Below are 13,996 nucleotides of genomic sequence, written 5' to 3'. Positions count from 1 at the left end.
ATGCTTCACGGAGTAGTGGCAGAACGACGACAACATCAACATACAGCTGGCTGGTTATACGATGTACCAGCAGGATAGAACAGCGGCGTCTGGTAAGACAAGGGGCGGCAGTCTATGTATTTTTGTAAGCTGTAGAAAACGCTACCTACTGAGAGAGTTTATATCTATTATTTGTAGCTGTTTACATATCACCACAGTCAGAGGCTGGCACTAAGTGTCACGTGTGACTAGATCAGTAAAAAAGTGGTCAAAGGAAGCAGATGCTAAGCTACAGGACTGTTTTTCTATCACAGACTGGAATATGTTCCGGGATTCCTCCGATGGCATTGAGGAGTACACCACATCAGTCATTGGCTTCATCAATAAGGGTAATGATGGCGTCGTCGCCACAGTGACCGTAAGTACATACCCCAGGCAGGATCCGCACTGAGCTTAAGGCTAGAGCAGCCGCTTTCAAGGAGCGGGACTCTAACCTGGAAACTTATAAGAAATCCCGCTATGCCCTCCGACGAACCACCAAACAGGCAACGCGTCAATACAGGACTAAGATCGAATCGTACTACACCAGCTCTGACGCCCGTCGGATGTGGCAGGGCTTGCAAATCATCACAGACTACAAAGGGGAGCACAGCCGAGAGCTGCCTAGTGACACGAGCCTACCAGACGAGCTAAACTACTTCTATGCTCGCTGCGAGGCAAATAACAAAGAAACATGCATGAGAGCGCCAGTTATACATGGAAGAATGTGTGATCACGCTCTCGATGTGAGTAAGACCTTTAAACAGGTCAACATTCACAAGGCAACAGGGCCAGATGGATTACCAGGACGTGTACTGCGAGCATGCGCTGACCAACTGGCAAGTGTCTTCACTGACATTTTCAACCTCTCCCTGTCCGAGTCTGTAATAATAACATGTTTTAAGCAGACCACCATAGTGCCTGTGCCCAAGAACACTAAGATAACCTGCCTAAACAACTATCGACCCGTAGCACATGAAGTGCTTTGAAAGGATGGTCATGGCTCACATCAACACCATCATCCCAAAAACCCTAGACCCACTCCAATTTGCATACCACCCCAAAAGATCCACAGTCTCTCAGGAGACTGAAAAGATTTGGCATGGGTCCTCAGATCCTAAAAAGTTTCTACAGCTGCACCATCAAGAGCATCCTGACTGATTGCATCACTGCCTGGTATGGCAACTGCTCGGCCTCCGACCGCAAGGCACTACAGAGGGTAGTGTGAACGGCCCAGTACATCACTGGGGCCAAGCTTCCTGCCATCCAGGAACTCTATACCAGGTGATGTCAGAGGAAGGCCCTAAAAATTGTCAAAGACTCCAGCCACCCTAGTCATAGACAGTTCCCTCTGCTACCACACGGCAAGCGGTGCAGGAGCGCCAAGTATAGGTCCAAGAGGCTTCTAAACAGCTTCTAACCCCAAGCCGTAATACTCCTGAACATCTAGTCAAATGGCTACCCACACTATTTGCAGTGCCCCCCCCACCCCCTTTTTACACCACTGCTACTCTCAGTTGTCATCTATGTATAGTCACTTTAATACCTCTACCTACATGTACATATTACCTCAACTAACCGGTGCCCCCGCACATTGACTCTGTATCGGTACCCCCCTGTATATAGTCTCGCCATTGTTATTTTACTGCTGCTCTTTAATTACTTGTTACTTTTATCTCTTATTCTTATCCATATTTTTTTGAAACTGCATTATTGGTTAGGGGCTCGTAAGTAAGCATTTCACTGTAAGGTCTACACTTTTTGTATTCGGCGCATGTGACTAATAAAATTTGATTTGAGACAGTCAAGGCACAGATCTGGGGAAGGGTACCATAAAATGCCTGCAGCACTGAAGGTCCCCAAGAACACAGTGGCCTCCATCATTCTTAATAAATGGAAGAAGTTTGGAGCCACCAAGACTCTTCCTAGAGCTGGCTGCCCGGCCAAACTGAGCAATCAGGGGAGAAGGGCCTTGGTCTATGGAGATGGGAGAACCTTTCAGAAGAACAACCAATTCTGCAGCACTCCACCAATCAGGCTTTTATGGTCGAGTGGGCAGACGAAAGCCACTCCTCAGTAAAAGGCACATGACAGCCTGGTTAGAGTTTGCCAAAAGGGACATTAAAAGACTCTCAGACCATGAGAAACAAGATTCTCTGGTCTGATGAAACCAAGATTGAACACTTTAGCCTGAGTGCCAAACGTCACGTCTGGAGGAAACCTGGCACCATCCCTACGGTGAAGCATGGTGGTGGCAGCGTCATGCTGTGGGGATGTTATTCAGCAGCAGGGACTGGGAGACTAGTCAGGATCGAGGGAAAGATGACCAGAGCCAAGTACAGAGAGATCCTTGATGAAAATCAGGTTCACCTTCCAACAGCACAACCACCCTAAGCACACAGCCAAGACAAAGCGGGAGTGGCTTATGGACAAGTCTCTGAATGTCCTTGATTGGCTCAGCCAGAGCCTGAACTTGAACCCAATCTAACATTTCTGGAAAGTCCTTAAAAAAGCTGTGCAGCAACGCTCCCCATCCAACCTGAGCTTGAGAAGATCTGCAGAGAAGAATGGGAGAAACTCTCCAAATACAGGTGTGCCAAGCTTGTTGCGTCATACTCAAGAAGGCTCAAGGCTGTAATCGCTGCCAAAAGTGCTTCAACAAAGTACTGAGTAAAGGGTCTGAATACTTATGTAAATGTGATATTTCAGTTATTTATTTTGTATAAATTTGCACACAAAAAAAACAACTGCTTTTGCTTTGTCATTATTGGGTACTGTGTGTAGACTGATGAGGAAAAAAACCAACTCGATACATTTAAGAATAAGGCTGTAACATAACAAAATGTGAAAAAAATCAAGGAGTCTGAATACTTTTTGAATGCACTGTACAGTATCGACCTGGACTATCACCAGTATCCCTGCCCATTGATATGGTACTGGCCTTGCATATAGCTTACATTCTCCTGTCTATATTATTTCTTGTGTGTTTTTATTTCCCTGATTTAGTATTAATTCGGAGCTCTTTTAAAAATAATCTATTCTGGATTTGACACTTTTCTATTTCTTTACCTTGATATTGAATATGACATTGTTGAGAAAGAGCCTGCAAGTAAGCATTTCACAGCACTGTTTAAACCTGTTGTATCCTGTGCACATGACAAATCAACTTTGATTTGATTTTGATTTGAATAATTAGTTCTACATGAATGAACATTAGAATATCTGTATCATGAATATTGGGATAAAACGCAACAACGAGAAAAGGCCATTCAAACAGTTACATAATGTATCCTTCCATGCAGACCTGCTCTTTAACTAAATACCATTCCACATTTCTAGCCACTAGATAAAATTAATTATCTAAGGGCCTCCCGGGTGGCGCAGTGGTTAAGGGCGCTGTACTGCAGCGCCAGCTGTGCCATCAGAGTCCCTGGGTTCGTGCCCAGACTCTGTTGTAACCGGCCGCGACCGGGAGGTCCGTGGGGCGGCGCACAATTGGCCTAGCGTCGCCCGGGATAGGGAGGGCTTGGTCGGTAGGGGTGTCCTTGTCTCATCGCGCACCAGCGACTCCTGTGGCGGGCTTGGTGCAGTGTGCGCTAGCCAAGGTGGCCAGGTGCACAGTGTTTCCTCCGGCGCATTGGTGCGGCTGGCTTCCGGGTTGGATGCACACTGTGTTAAGAAGCAGTGCGGCTTGGTTGGGTTGTGTATCGGAGGATGCATGACTTTCAACCTTCATCTCTCCCGAGCCCGTACGGGAGTTTTAGCGATGAGACAAGATAGTAGCTACTACAACAATTGGATACCACAAAATTGGGGAGAAAAAGGGGTTAAATTAAAAATAAAATCTTAAGTATTATATCCAAGCACTGTCTGTCAAAGCATGTGCTTAAGAAAAAAACACCCCCATAAGGAATGCACTCAAGCTTTACATAAATGAGCCTAGCATCCTCATCTCCACTACACACTCCAAATTCTGCTCTTTTCACCACATTATCAAGCAGGATGGTAATGTAGTCTGTGAGTGACCATGCCATATGCTGGAGCGGCCAGAAGAAGAACAATCTAACTTTACTGGTGCTAAACCCAGGGTTACACAAGTAACAGTATTACTGCTTTAGCCTTAGCCATACAGTATGTCTTCAGTGCATGTTTTAAAGATGGTGACCTCCCAGGTCTAGCTACTTCTCACCAGTACTCCTCTCCTCCAGTCATGCACTTCTCATAGACTGGCCCGTCCAGCTCACGGTGGCTGGGAAAGATGACCTCGTTGTGGATGATGATGGTCTTGATGACCTCATTGACATGCGCCTGGATGGCTACAGGGTCCTGTCCGTCGGGGATGGGCATCAGGGTGGGGCCGAAGCAGATGGCCAGGTTATAGGGATCCATCATGTTCTCATCACTGTACTGGGACAGACTGGAGGGGAAGAGACAGAGAGATGAACCAGTCAACTCCATATTTACATTATGAGGTGAATTGATGGGTGGATCCATTAAACATACTCAAAGACCTACGTTTCCCAATAGAAGTGAGGCCTATCTGTTTCCCAAATCAAATCAAAGTTTATTTGTCATGTGCGCCGAATACAACAGGTGTAGTAGACCTTACAGTGAAATGCTTACTTACAGGCTCTAACCAATAGTGCAAAAAAGGTAGTGCAAAAAAGGTATTAGGTGAACAATAGGTAAGTAAAGAAATAAAACAACAGTAAAAAGACAGGCTATATACAGTAGCGAGGCTATAAAAGTAGTGAGGCTACACACAGACACCAGTTAGTCAGGCTGATTGAGGTAGTATGTACATGTAGATATGGTTAAAGTGACTATGCATATATGATAAACAGAGAGTAGCAGCAACGTAAAAAGAGAGGGGGCACACAATGCAAATAGTCCGGGTAGCCATTTGATTAACTGTAATATAATGAGGGTTGAGTGAGTTGAGATCTACAACTTCACTGAAGTAGCAACATGTACTTTACTACATGAGTTGAGATCCATTTTGCCCCTCCACCACATCTCAGTATAAGGAAATCTTTAAACCCCCTACCTTTAGTTTCAATAACCCCCAGCATCTCAACTTAGCTAGCACATTCCTCAGTTTCCCTGTTAAGCTTAGATTCCCACACCCTTCCAACCTTAACAGGCCTGCCCTTAAAACTTCACAGTTTAACAGGCCTATTAATAAGCCATCCTGGTTTAGGGGGCAGTAAGCCCATCCTCCCTTCCAGCAACATCCTAGTCAGGCAAACGGCCTATCCTCACACTCATCTGTTTTAAGAGGGGCTCATAATCAGAACAGAGTGGTGTGGAGCAGTAAAGAACTACAGCTGGCCCAGAGCCTAACTGTCTGAGGGGGGTATAAAACACAGAGGTAAAAGTCTGAATGTGGAATCAAACACTTTGTTCTGCAGTGGAACCAAGCAAAGGGAGCATCAATAACAGCCCAATAAAACAGGACAGGTATATTACTGGGTTGATGGATCTGTTTCTGAGCCCGTAAATAAGTTCTAAAGAGCTGCTGGCAGACGCGGTAATAAATAGGAGGTGAACAGTAGGGTTGTTCAATAACTCTCTGAATACTGCAGCAGAGATTCACTCGGCTCCGAAGTTTTTATAAAAGTTATCATTTTAGACCTTCACTCCCTCCTGGTTTACTGTATTCCCTTAGTGTATAGGTTCTCTGGTATAGGGACAACTCTCTGGTATAGGGACAACAAAAATTCATCAACAGAGGACTGTGATATGTGAGTTGTTATGTCAATGTGGCCAACTTACTGATTGAGGAAAGCGAACAGGTATCTCATGACGATGATGACGGTGCGAGGAAGAGTCACAACAATCTGCTGGACGTGATGCGCTCTCTCAGCTCCAGACTCCAGCTCTGAAACAGAAGAAGGCCAGAGAGTCATAACACCACCTGGCACTGAGATTAATGGGAGGAAAATAAAGACATGATGCTCCATAACAACACCATGATCTATTGAATATACAGAATGATCAGACTTTAGCAGGGGGCTGGCAGTCATACTAAGGGTGTGTAATGACAACACAAACACTCCTATTATTAATAGATAACCCCTCCTCATTTAAATCAGACGATATGGTGATTTGAGTGACTGGGCTATCTGGAGCAGGGTGAAACACTGCAAAGCTGTGCTGAGTTAGTAGACTGATGTGGTCCCCTCTCTCCTCCCTTCCTATTGGGTTTCTACTGAATCACAGGCAGGCAGACAGACATGGGGTTGAGATTGTTTCCATGTGTTCCACTGCGTGCCTCTAGACCCTACCCTGCTATACCATAAAGCAGTGTGTGTAGGGTGTAGAGGTTGGGGCGTGATGATGTATCTGTGGACCTGGAGGTTGGCTTCTCTCTCTTCTATTTTGATTCTATCTCTACTAGTGAGGTACCCACCTAGATAGTGTGAATAATCCAAAGGCATGTACTGTACTGTAGCCCCAGTTGTGTTATTACACCACCCAGATGGATAGGAATATGGTATCATTTCAGTTACCCTGAACACATTTACTACATTGACCAACAGTGTAGAGTCTACTCACTTATAGTAGACATGAGATCCAGGAAGCGTTCCTTGGGGAACAGAGGGTTCTCCAGGCCCCTGAAGTACAGCTTGAGGACCCCTGCCACTGAGTTGATGTCATGTTCATTCTGGTCTTCAATCAATGGGTCTTCACCTAGTAAAACAATAGAGTAGAGTTATTATTTTGGAGTATCTGACCACTGCAACAGAACTGAATCACTGAAAAGATTAGCCAATAAATAATTCATAACTGTACATATATATATATTTTTAAAGTGGGCTAACAAATTCTTGCTTGTTACACGTAGAAAATATTATGAAGATATCTACTGTATGTCTGAAGTTCAATGGGTTTTTAGTGTTTATTGATCCTGAGCTGCAGAGGAAAAACTAAAAGCTAATCTATCACCAATTACCCCCAGTCTCACCAGGGACCTACCTCTCTCAAATGAGTTTTTAATATCATTAACCTCCACCTGGGATCCAGGCACACGGAATATGCCCTGCTGCTGGAGCCCTGCAACACATAGAAACATCATACTGAGTCCAAGGCTGAGCCTGAGCCCACCATTATCCCCAAACCCAGACGGCCGACTACATGAAATGTAATCTAGTCATAAAGGGACATGTTTTTTCTTCTTCCAGGTGAGGGCCCCTCAGATGGTCTGCTGCCTATGGTTTCTGTTAGAGAACCCCTAATCAGTTTGTGGGTGTTTGATTAGGTCTAGGGGGGAGGGGTCAGGAGGGGGTACAGGCCTTGGGGCTACACCTCTATGGCTGGAGTCAGATGTGGAGGCGGACAGAAGGATGAAGATATGAGGAGGGAAGGTTGAAGTGATTAGTAAACAAAGACCAAGGGACCTGTCAGTCCCTATGCGTGATGCGCTGCCACGTGATGTGTTACCACGCTCCTGTCACGTTATTCACTGGGGGCTGAGGTGTTAAATCAAAGCAGGTACAGTATCAGTCAAAAGTTTGGATAGACCTACAGTACTCATTTAAGGGCTTTTCTTTATTTTTACCATGTTCTACATTGTAAAAATAATAGTGAAGATATCAAAACTATGAAACACATATGGAATCATGTAGTAACCAAAAATGTGTTAAAGAAATCGAAATATATTTTAGATTCTTCTTTAGATAGCCACCCTTTGCCTTGATGACAGATTTGCCCACTCTTGGCATTCTCTCAACCAGCTTCACCTGGAATGCTTTTCCAACAGTCTTGAAGAAGATCCCATATATGCTGAGCACTTGTTGGCTGCTTTTCCTTCACTCTGCGGTCCAACTCATCCCAAAACCATCTCAATTGGGTTGAGGTCGGGTGATTGTAAAATAGCCCTTACACATCTTGGAGGTGTGTTTTGGGTCATTGTCCTGTTGAAAAACAAATGATAGCCCCACTATGCGCAAACCACATGGGATGGCATATCACTGCAGAATACTGTGGTAGCCATGCTGGTTAAGTGTGCCTTGAATTCTAAATAAATCACAGTGTCACTAGCAAAGCACCCCCACACCATCCCACCTCCTCCCCAATGCTCCATGGTGGGAACTACACATATGGAGATCATCCGTTCACCTACTTTGCGGCTCACAAAGAAACAGAGGTTGGAACCAAAAATCTCAAATTTGGACTCATCAGACCAAAGGACAGAGTTCCACCTGTCTAATGTCCATTGCTCATGTTTCTTGGCCCACGCAAGTCTCTTCTTCTTATTGGTGTCCTTTAGTAGTGGTTTCTTTGCAGCAATTCGACCATGAAGGCCTGATTCACGCTGTCTCCTCAGAACAGTTGATGTTGAGAGGTGTTTGTTACTTGAACATTTATTTGGGCTGCCATCTGAGGCTGATAACTCTAGTGAACTTATTCTCTGCAGCAGAGGTAACTCTGGGTCTTCCTTTCCTGTGGCGGTCCTCATGAGAGACAGTTAACTCTAATGAACTTATCATCTGCATTAGAGGTAACTCTTGTGTCTTCCTTTCCGGTGGCGTTCCTCATGAGAGACAGTTAACTCTAATGAACTTATCCTCTGCATTAGAGGTAACTCTTGTGTCTTCCTTTCCGGTGGCGTTCCTCATGAGAGACAGTTAACTCTAATGAACTTATCCTCTGCATTAGAGGTAACTCTTGTGTCTTCCTTTCCTGTTGTGGTCCTCATGAGAGACAGTTAACTCTAATGAACTTATCCTCTGCATTAGAGGTAACTCTTGTGTCTTCCTTTCCGGTGGCGTTCCTCATGAGAGACAGTTAACTCTAATGAACTTATCCTCTGCATTAGAGGTAACTCTTGTGTCTTCCTTTCCTGTTGTGGTCCTCATGAGAGACAGTTAACTCTAATGAACTTATCCTCTGCAGCAGAGATAACTCTGGGTCTTCCTTTCCTGTGGCGGTCCTCATGAGAGACTGTTTCATCATAGCGCTTGATGGTTTTTCAACTGCACTTGAAGAAACTTTCAAAGTTCTTGAAAATTTCCAGATTGACTGACCTTCATGTCTTGAAGTAATTATAGACTGTCATTTCGCTTTGCTTACTTGAGCGGTTCTTGACATAATATGGTATTTTACCAAAAAGGGCTATCTTCTGTATACCCTTACCTGTGTCACAACACAACTGATTGTCTCAAACATATTAAGGAGGAAAAAAATCCACAAATTAACTTTTAACAAGGCACACTTGTTAATTGAAATGCATTCCAGGTGACTACCTCATGAAGCTGGTTGAGAGAATGCCAAAAGTGTGCAAAGCTGTCATCAAGGCAAAAGTTGGCTACTTGGAAAATCTCAAATCTAAAAAATATTTGGATTTGTTTAACACTTTTTTGGTTACTACATGATTCCATATGTGCTATTTCCTAGTTGTGATGTCTTCACTATTAGTATACAATGTAGAAAGTAGTAAAAATACAGAAAAACTCTGGAATGAGTAGGAGTGTCCAAACTTTTGACTGGCACTGTATGTCTCAAGACCTGGAGATGTTTTAGTGACTGTATTACCTCTACCCAGAGGATATATCATCTGTTATGTTCACAGTGGAGTTCATAGCTTTCTGAATACCCTTCTATACAGTCAATACAGTAAAGGTGTCATTTTAGTAGACTTACCATACAAATTGATGTGTCGAATACAGCTCTCAACCACAAGAGGAATAGGTTGACCTGAATCCTGAGAGCAAATCATGGCAATAGTGAGAGCAAAGCATGGATGACTGACACTAATACAGTGACAAGAAAATTATTAACCACAAATACTAGACTGTCCATATTGTTAGATTCTGTTGTTTATGTAAAACAACGTACATTTCAGCATACTGTGTATTCTATTAATCAGAGCACAGAGTGTTCTAGGCCTGCCCTGCACCCTGGCATAAGGAAATAAATGCCTCTTCTTGATGGCTTCATAAACAGCAGTGTCCACCAACATTCATATGAGCACCATTAAAGTGACAGATATAAACCATTGCTATTCACAGCCCCTCATTATAGCAAGCAAACAGTCATGAAACAAGTGGAGTAGCAGTGACATGCTATTGGAGCACATTAGTATGACTGCGTGTGGAGGAGAAGGCAGAAATCAGCATGTAGAACTATTAGTGTAATAGTTTTCAGGTGGACCCACTCTACAGCACCGTGCCACGCGCCCTACCTCCCATCCTACCACCCCCCACTGATAGTACCTGGTTGCGGGTACGGGCATTCCGTCTTCCCCTGGGGCAGAAAGTAGCGCAGCAAGGAGGTGCAGAGGGAAGGAGGCAGAGAGGCAACACAGTTAGAGAAGCACAGATGACAGACAGAGCCCCCCCTGGAGGCCTGGAGGATAAGCACAGGTCAGAGGCCGCTGGGATGGCTTGAGATGCAGTGAGACGGGGTGCAGTGAGGGACAGAACCAACTAACACAGGGCTCTCTACAGAGCCACTATGGGGACTATGAGACACGGTATCCTCACGTCTGAGGATTAGCCGAGGTTAGAGGCCTGTGCTACTACTACTACATCTAAAAGGATAGGGAGACACTAATCCTCTTTCACCCTGTCTGTGTGCATCGTCAGAGCCATGGAAGAGAGGAAGAGGAGGTGAGGTTAAAGACAGAGGTTACGGGATGAGGTTGAGCAGTGAGCAGGAAGAGAGAGCAAGGGAGAGAGAGGAGGACCCTAGCTGCCCTCTCTTTCCAGCCCCACAGAGGGCACTAATTCACACACCCTAGCCATGGGCGGGTACCTTGATGAATGTCTCCATATTGCCGTTAAACAGTTTATGGTTATAGATGGAGCGCGGCCTAGGCTTCCGCATTTTCTGTGGTTTAGGGGGTAGAGTGGGGGGCCTGGGGAGATGACGGGTGAGGAAGGGAACAAAAACACCATATGCTGTGAAACAGTTGAACGAACACGCAAGGCTAAAATGCAGATATACAAACATCTCTCAATAGTCCTGATTTCCATCTTCCCAAATATCCCCATCTGCTCTATTTTATTTTTATGTGTGTAAGCAGGAGGAAGTGATCCATATCCAGATGTTGAAAAGTCCACCAAAATTAGACGTTTTTTCACTTACTGGTGTGTGTTATTTAAACCTGATGGCTCTGCCCTGTAATTAACCCTTAGGCAGCGCGAGGCTGGGCTGCTGGGAGTGTTGGGTCTCTGAGTGTCTCGGAGGCTGGGGGCCCCTTCATAAAACCCACTCTGACTGACTTATTGAAAACATGAGAGGTTAATGATTCCTAATATATAGCTAAATGTAAAAATTAATCAGAGCTTATAAAATCAAGCACACCTGCTGATAGTTCAGGTTATCCCTGACATATACACTGAGTGTACAAAACATTAGGAACACCTTCCTAATATTTATTGCACCCCCTCTTTTGCCCTCAGAACAGCCTCAATTCGTTGGGGAATGGACTCTACAAGGTGTCAAAAGCATTCCACAGGGATGCTGGCCCATGTTGACTACAATGCTTCCCACAGTTGTGCGAAGTTTGCTGGATGTCCTTTGGGTGGTGGACCATTCTTGATACACACAGGAAACTGAAGCGTGAGAAACCCTGCAGCGTTGCAGTTCTTGACACAAACCGGTGGGCCTGGCACCTACTACCATACCCTGTTCAAAAGCACTTAAATACTTTGTCTTGCCCATTCACCCTCTGAATGGCACACATACACAATCCATGTCGCAAGGCTTAAAAATCCTTCTTTGTCACGTTCGTCATAACGAGGAGACCAAGGCACAGCGTGAGATGAATACATTATTTTAATGAAGAAAGAACACAGAACAAACTATACAACCCAACCGTGACGCTATAAACACGAGTGCTGACATGCAACTACACATAGACAATAACCCACAAAACCAAAAGCTGTCTCTGATTGGGAACCAATTCAGGCCACCATAGACCTACATATACCTAGACATACTAAAACCCCATAGATATACAAAAACCCTAGACAGGGCAAAAACACCTAGACAATACAAAAACACCTAGACAATACAAAAACAAAACCAACCACCCTCATCACACCCTGACCTAACCAAAATAATAAAGAAAACAAAGATAACTAAGGTCAGGGCGTGACACTTTAACCTGTCTCCTCCCCTTCATCTACACTGATTGAAGTGAATTTATCAGGTCATATCAATAAGGGATCATAGCTTTCACCTGGATTAACCAGGTCAGTCTATGTCATGGAAAGAGCAGGTGTTCCTAATGGTTTGTACACTCAGTACAGTGTGGTTAGCAGACCGGTGGTACTTCGGCAAGGCCGGTCATGGACAGGGCAAACTAAAGTTTGCCTGGCTATCCAGACTCCTTGCTCTGGCCAAACGCTACGCTATGCCCACGGACGTTAGTTTATTCTCCACAATGAGTCTGGATCTGAGTACCTCCCTGACCCTTCACCGAATAAGAACACATTTGGGACCGTCTGATTGGTCCATAACCGATGGGTTGGGTCAAGGCCAGAAAACACGTGGGTGAAACGGCGGTGACTGGCATTGATGCTCTGATTGGCTAGAGACGATCCAATCGCTGATGAATTTGTTTTGAACGATCTCAGACTAAAGATTGTAGCAAACGACAGAGCAGTGGAGGAGTCATCAAGTAGCATTCCTAAAATATATTTTCGTCTTATCCAAACTTATAAAAATATGACAAAACATATTAAAATACACCTACGAATTTACTTCAATAATATCACACACACACACACACACACACACACACACACACACACACACACACACACACACACACACACACACACACACACACACACACACACACACACACACACACACACACACACACACACACACACACACACACACACACAGCATGCCTGCTCCAACTGCACTGCGGTCCTGGAGCCCTTCCCAGAGACAGAGAGCAGTGACACACAGCCCTGTCCGCTCTGCCATCCAGCCGGAACTCTAAACACAGCCTCAACCATTCTGCTCATTGTGGCTGTGCATCACACGATGCTTAGGTTTGTATTAACTCCTGGAAATAAGGTAAATGGAGCCAAAAATAATGGTTGTATGTGAACAAGATGCTCTGAGAACTCCATCCTGTATGACCTGCAGTAGCTTGTTCCTTTGTTTTGATTAATTTCACCTTTATTTAACCAGGGAGGATAGTTGAGAACTAGTTCTCCTTTACAACTGCAACCTGGTCAAGATAAAGCAAAGCAGTGCGACACAAACAACAACACAGAGTTAAACATGGGATAAACAAAAGTACAGTCAATAACACAACAGAAAAATCTATATACAGGGTGTGCAAATGTAGTAAGTTTAGGGAGGTAAGGCAATAAATAGGCCATTGTGGCGAAATAATTCAAATTTAGCATTAACACTGGAGTGATAGATGTGCAGAAGATGAATGTGCAAGTAGAGATACTGGGCTGCAAAGGAGCAAAATAAATAAATAACAATATGGGGATGAGGTAGTTGGGTGGGCTATTTACAGATGGGTTATGTACAGGTGCAATGATCGGTAAGCTGCTCTGACAGCTGATGCTTAAAGTTAGTGAGGGAGATGTAAGACTCCAGCTTTAGTGATTTCCGTTCCAGTCATTGGCAGCAGAGAACTGGAAGGAAAGGCAACCAAAGGAGGAGTTGGCTTTGTTGGTGCTGCTATGGTGACCAGTGAGCTGAGATAAGGCGGGGCTATCCCTAGCAAAGACTTATAGATGACCTGGAGCCAGTTTGCTTGGCGACGAATATGAAGCGAACGCCAGCCAACGAGAGCATACAGGTCGCAGTGGCGGGTGGTATATGGGACTTTGGTGACAAAACGGATGACACTGTGATAGACTACATACAATTTGCTGAGTAGAGTGTTGGAGGCTATTTCGTAAATGACATCGCCGAAGTCGAGGATCCGTAGGATGGTCAGTTTTACGAGGGTATGTTTGGCAGCATGAGTGAAGGATGCTTTGTTGCGAAA

The 13,996-nt window shown here is 44.6% G+C and overlaps 1 protein-coding gene across 3 annotated transcripts in view; it reads right to left on the bottom strand.

The window, feature by feature from the left end:
* Positions 1–13,996, bottom strand: part of LOC124031244 (SLIT-ROBO Rho GTPase-activating protein 3) — a 134,039-nt gene that overhangs the window by 14,368 nt on the left and 105,675 nt on the right. The window contains exons 12-17 of one of the 3 annotated variants that reach the window (XM_046342295.1): positions 10,777–10,879; positions 9,664–9,724; positions 6,997–7,074; positions 6,577–6,711; positions 5,794–5,899; positions 4,208–4,435 (exon numbers count right to left, since the gene is read on the bottom strand). In XM_046342295.1, coding sequence (XP_046198251.1) covers positions 4,208–4,435; positions 5,794–5,899; positions 6,577–6,711; positions 6,997–7,074; positions 9,664–9,724; positions 10,777–10,879 — 711 coding nt within the window. Of the gene's footprint in view, positions 1–4,207; positions 4,436–5,793; positions 5,900–6,576; positions 6,712–6,996; positions 7,075–9,663; positions 9,725–10,235; positions 10,267–10,776; positions 10,880–13,996 lie in introns of those variants that run through there. The other 2 variants (XM_046342296.1, XR_006838097.1) reach the window with 2 other exon arrangements.

The sequence above is a fragment of the Oncorhynchus gorbuscha genome, linkage group LG03 (assembly GCF_021184085.1).
Source record: "Oncorhynchus gorbuscha isolate QuinsamMale2020 ecotype Even-year linkage group LG03, OgorEven_v1.0, whole genome shotgun sequence".
Classification (NCBI taxonomy): Eukaryota; Metazoa; Chordata; class Actinopteri; order Salmoniformes; family Salmonidae; genus Oncorhynchus; species Oncorhynchus gorbuscha.
The sequence above is the reverse complement of the archived record's forward strand: the minus strand, read 5'-3'. Positions and strand labels throughout refer to the sequence as shown.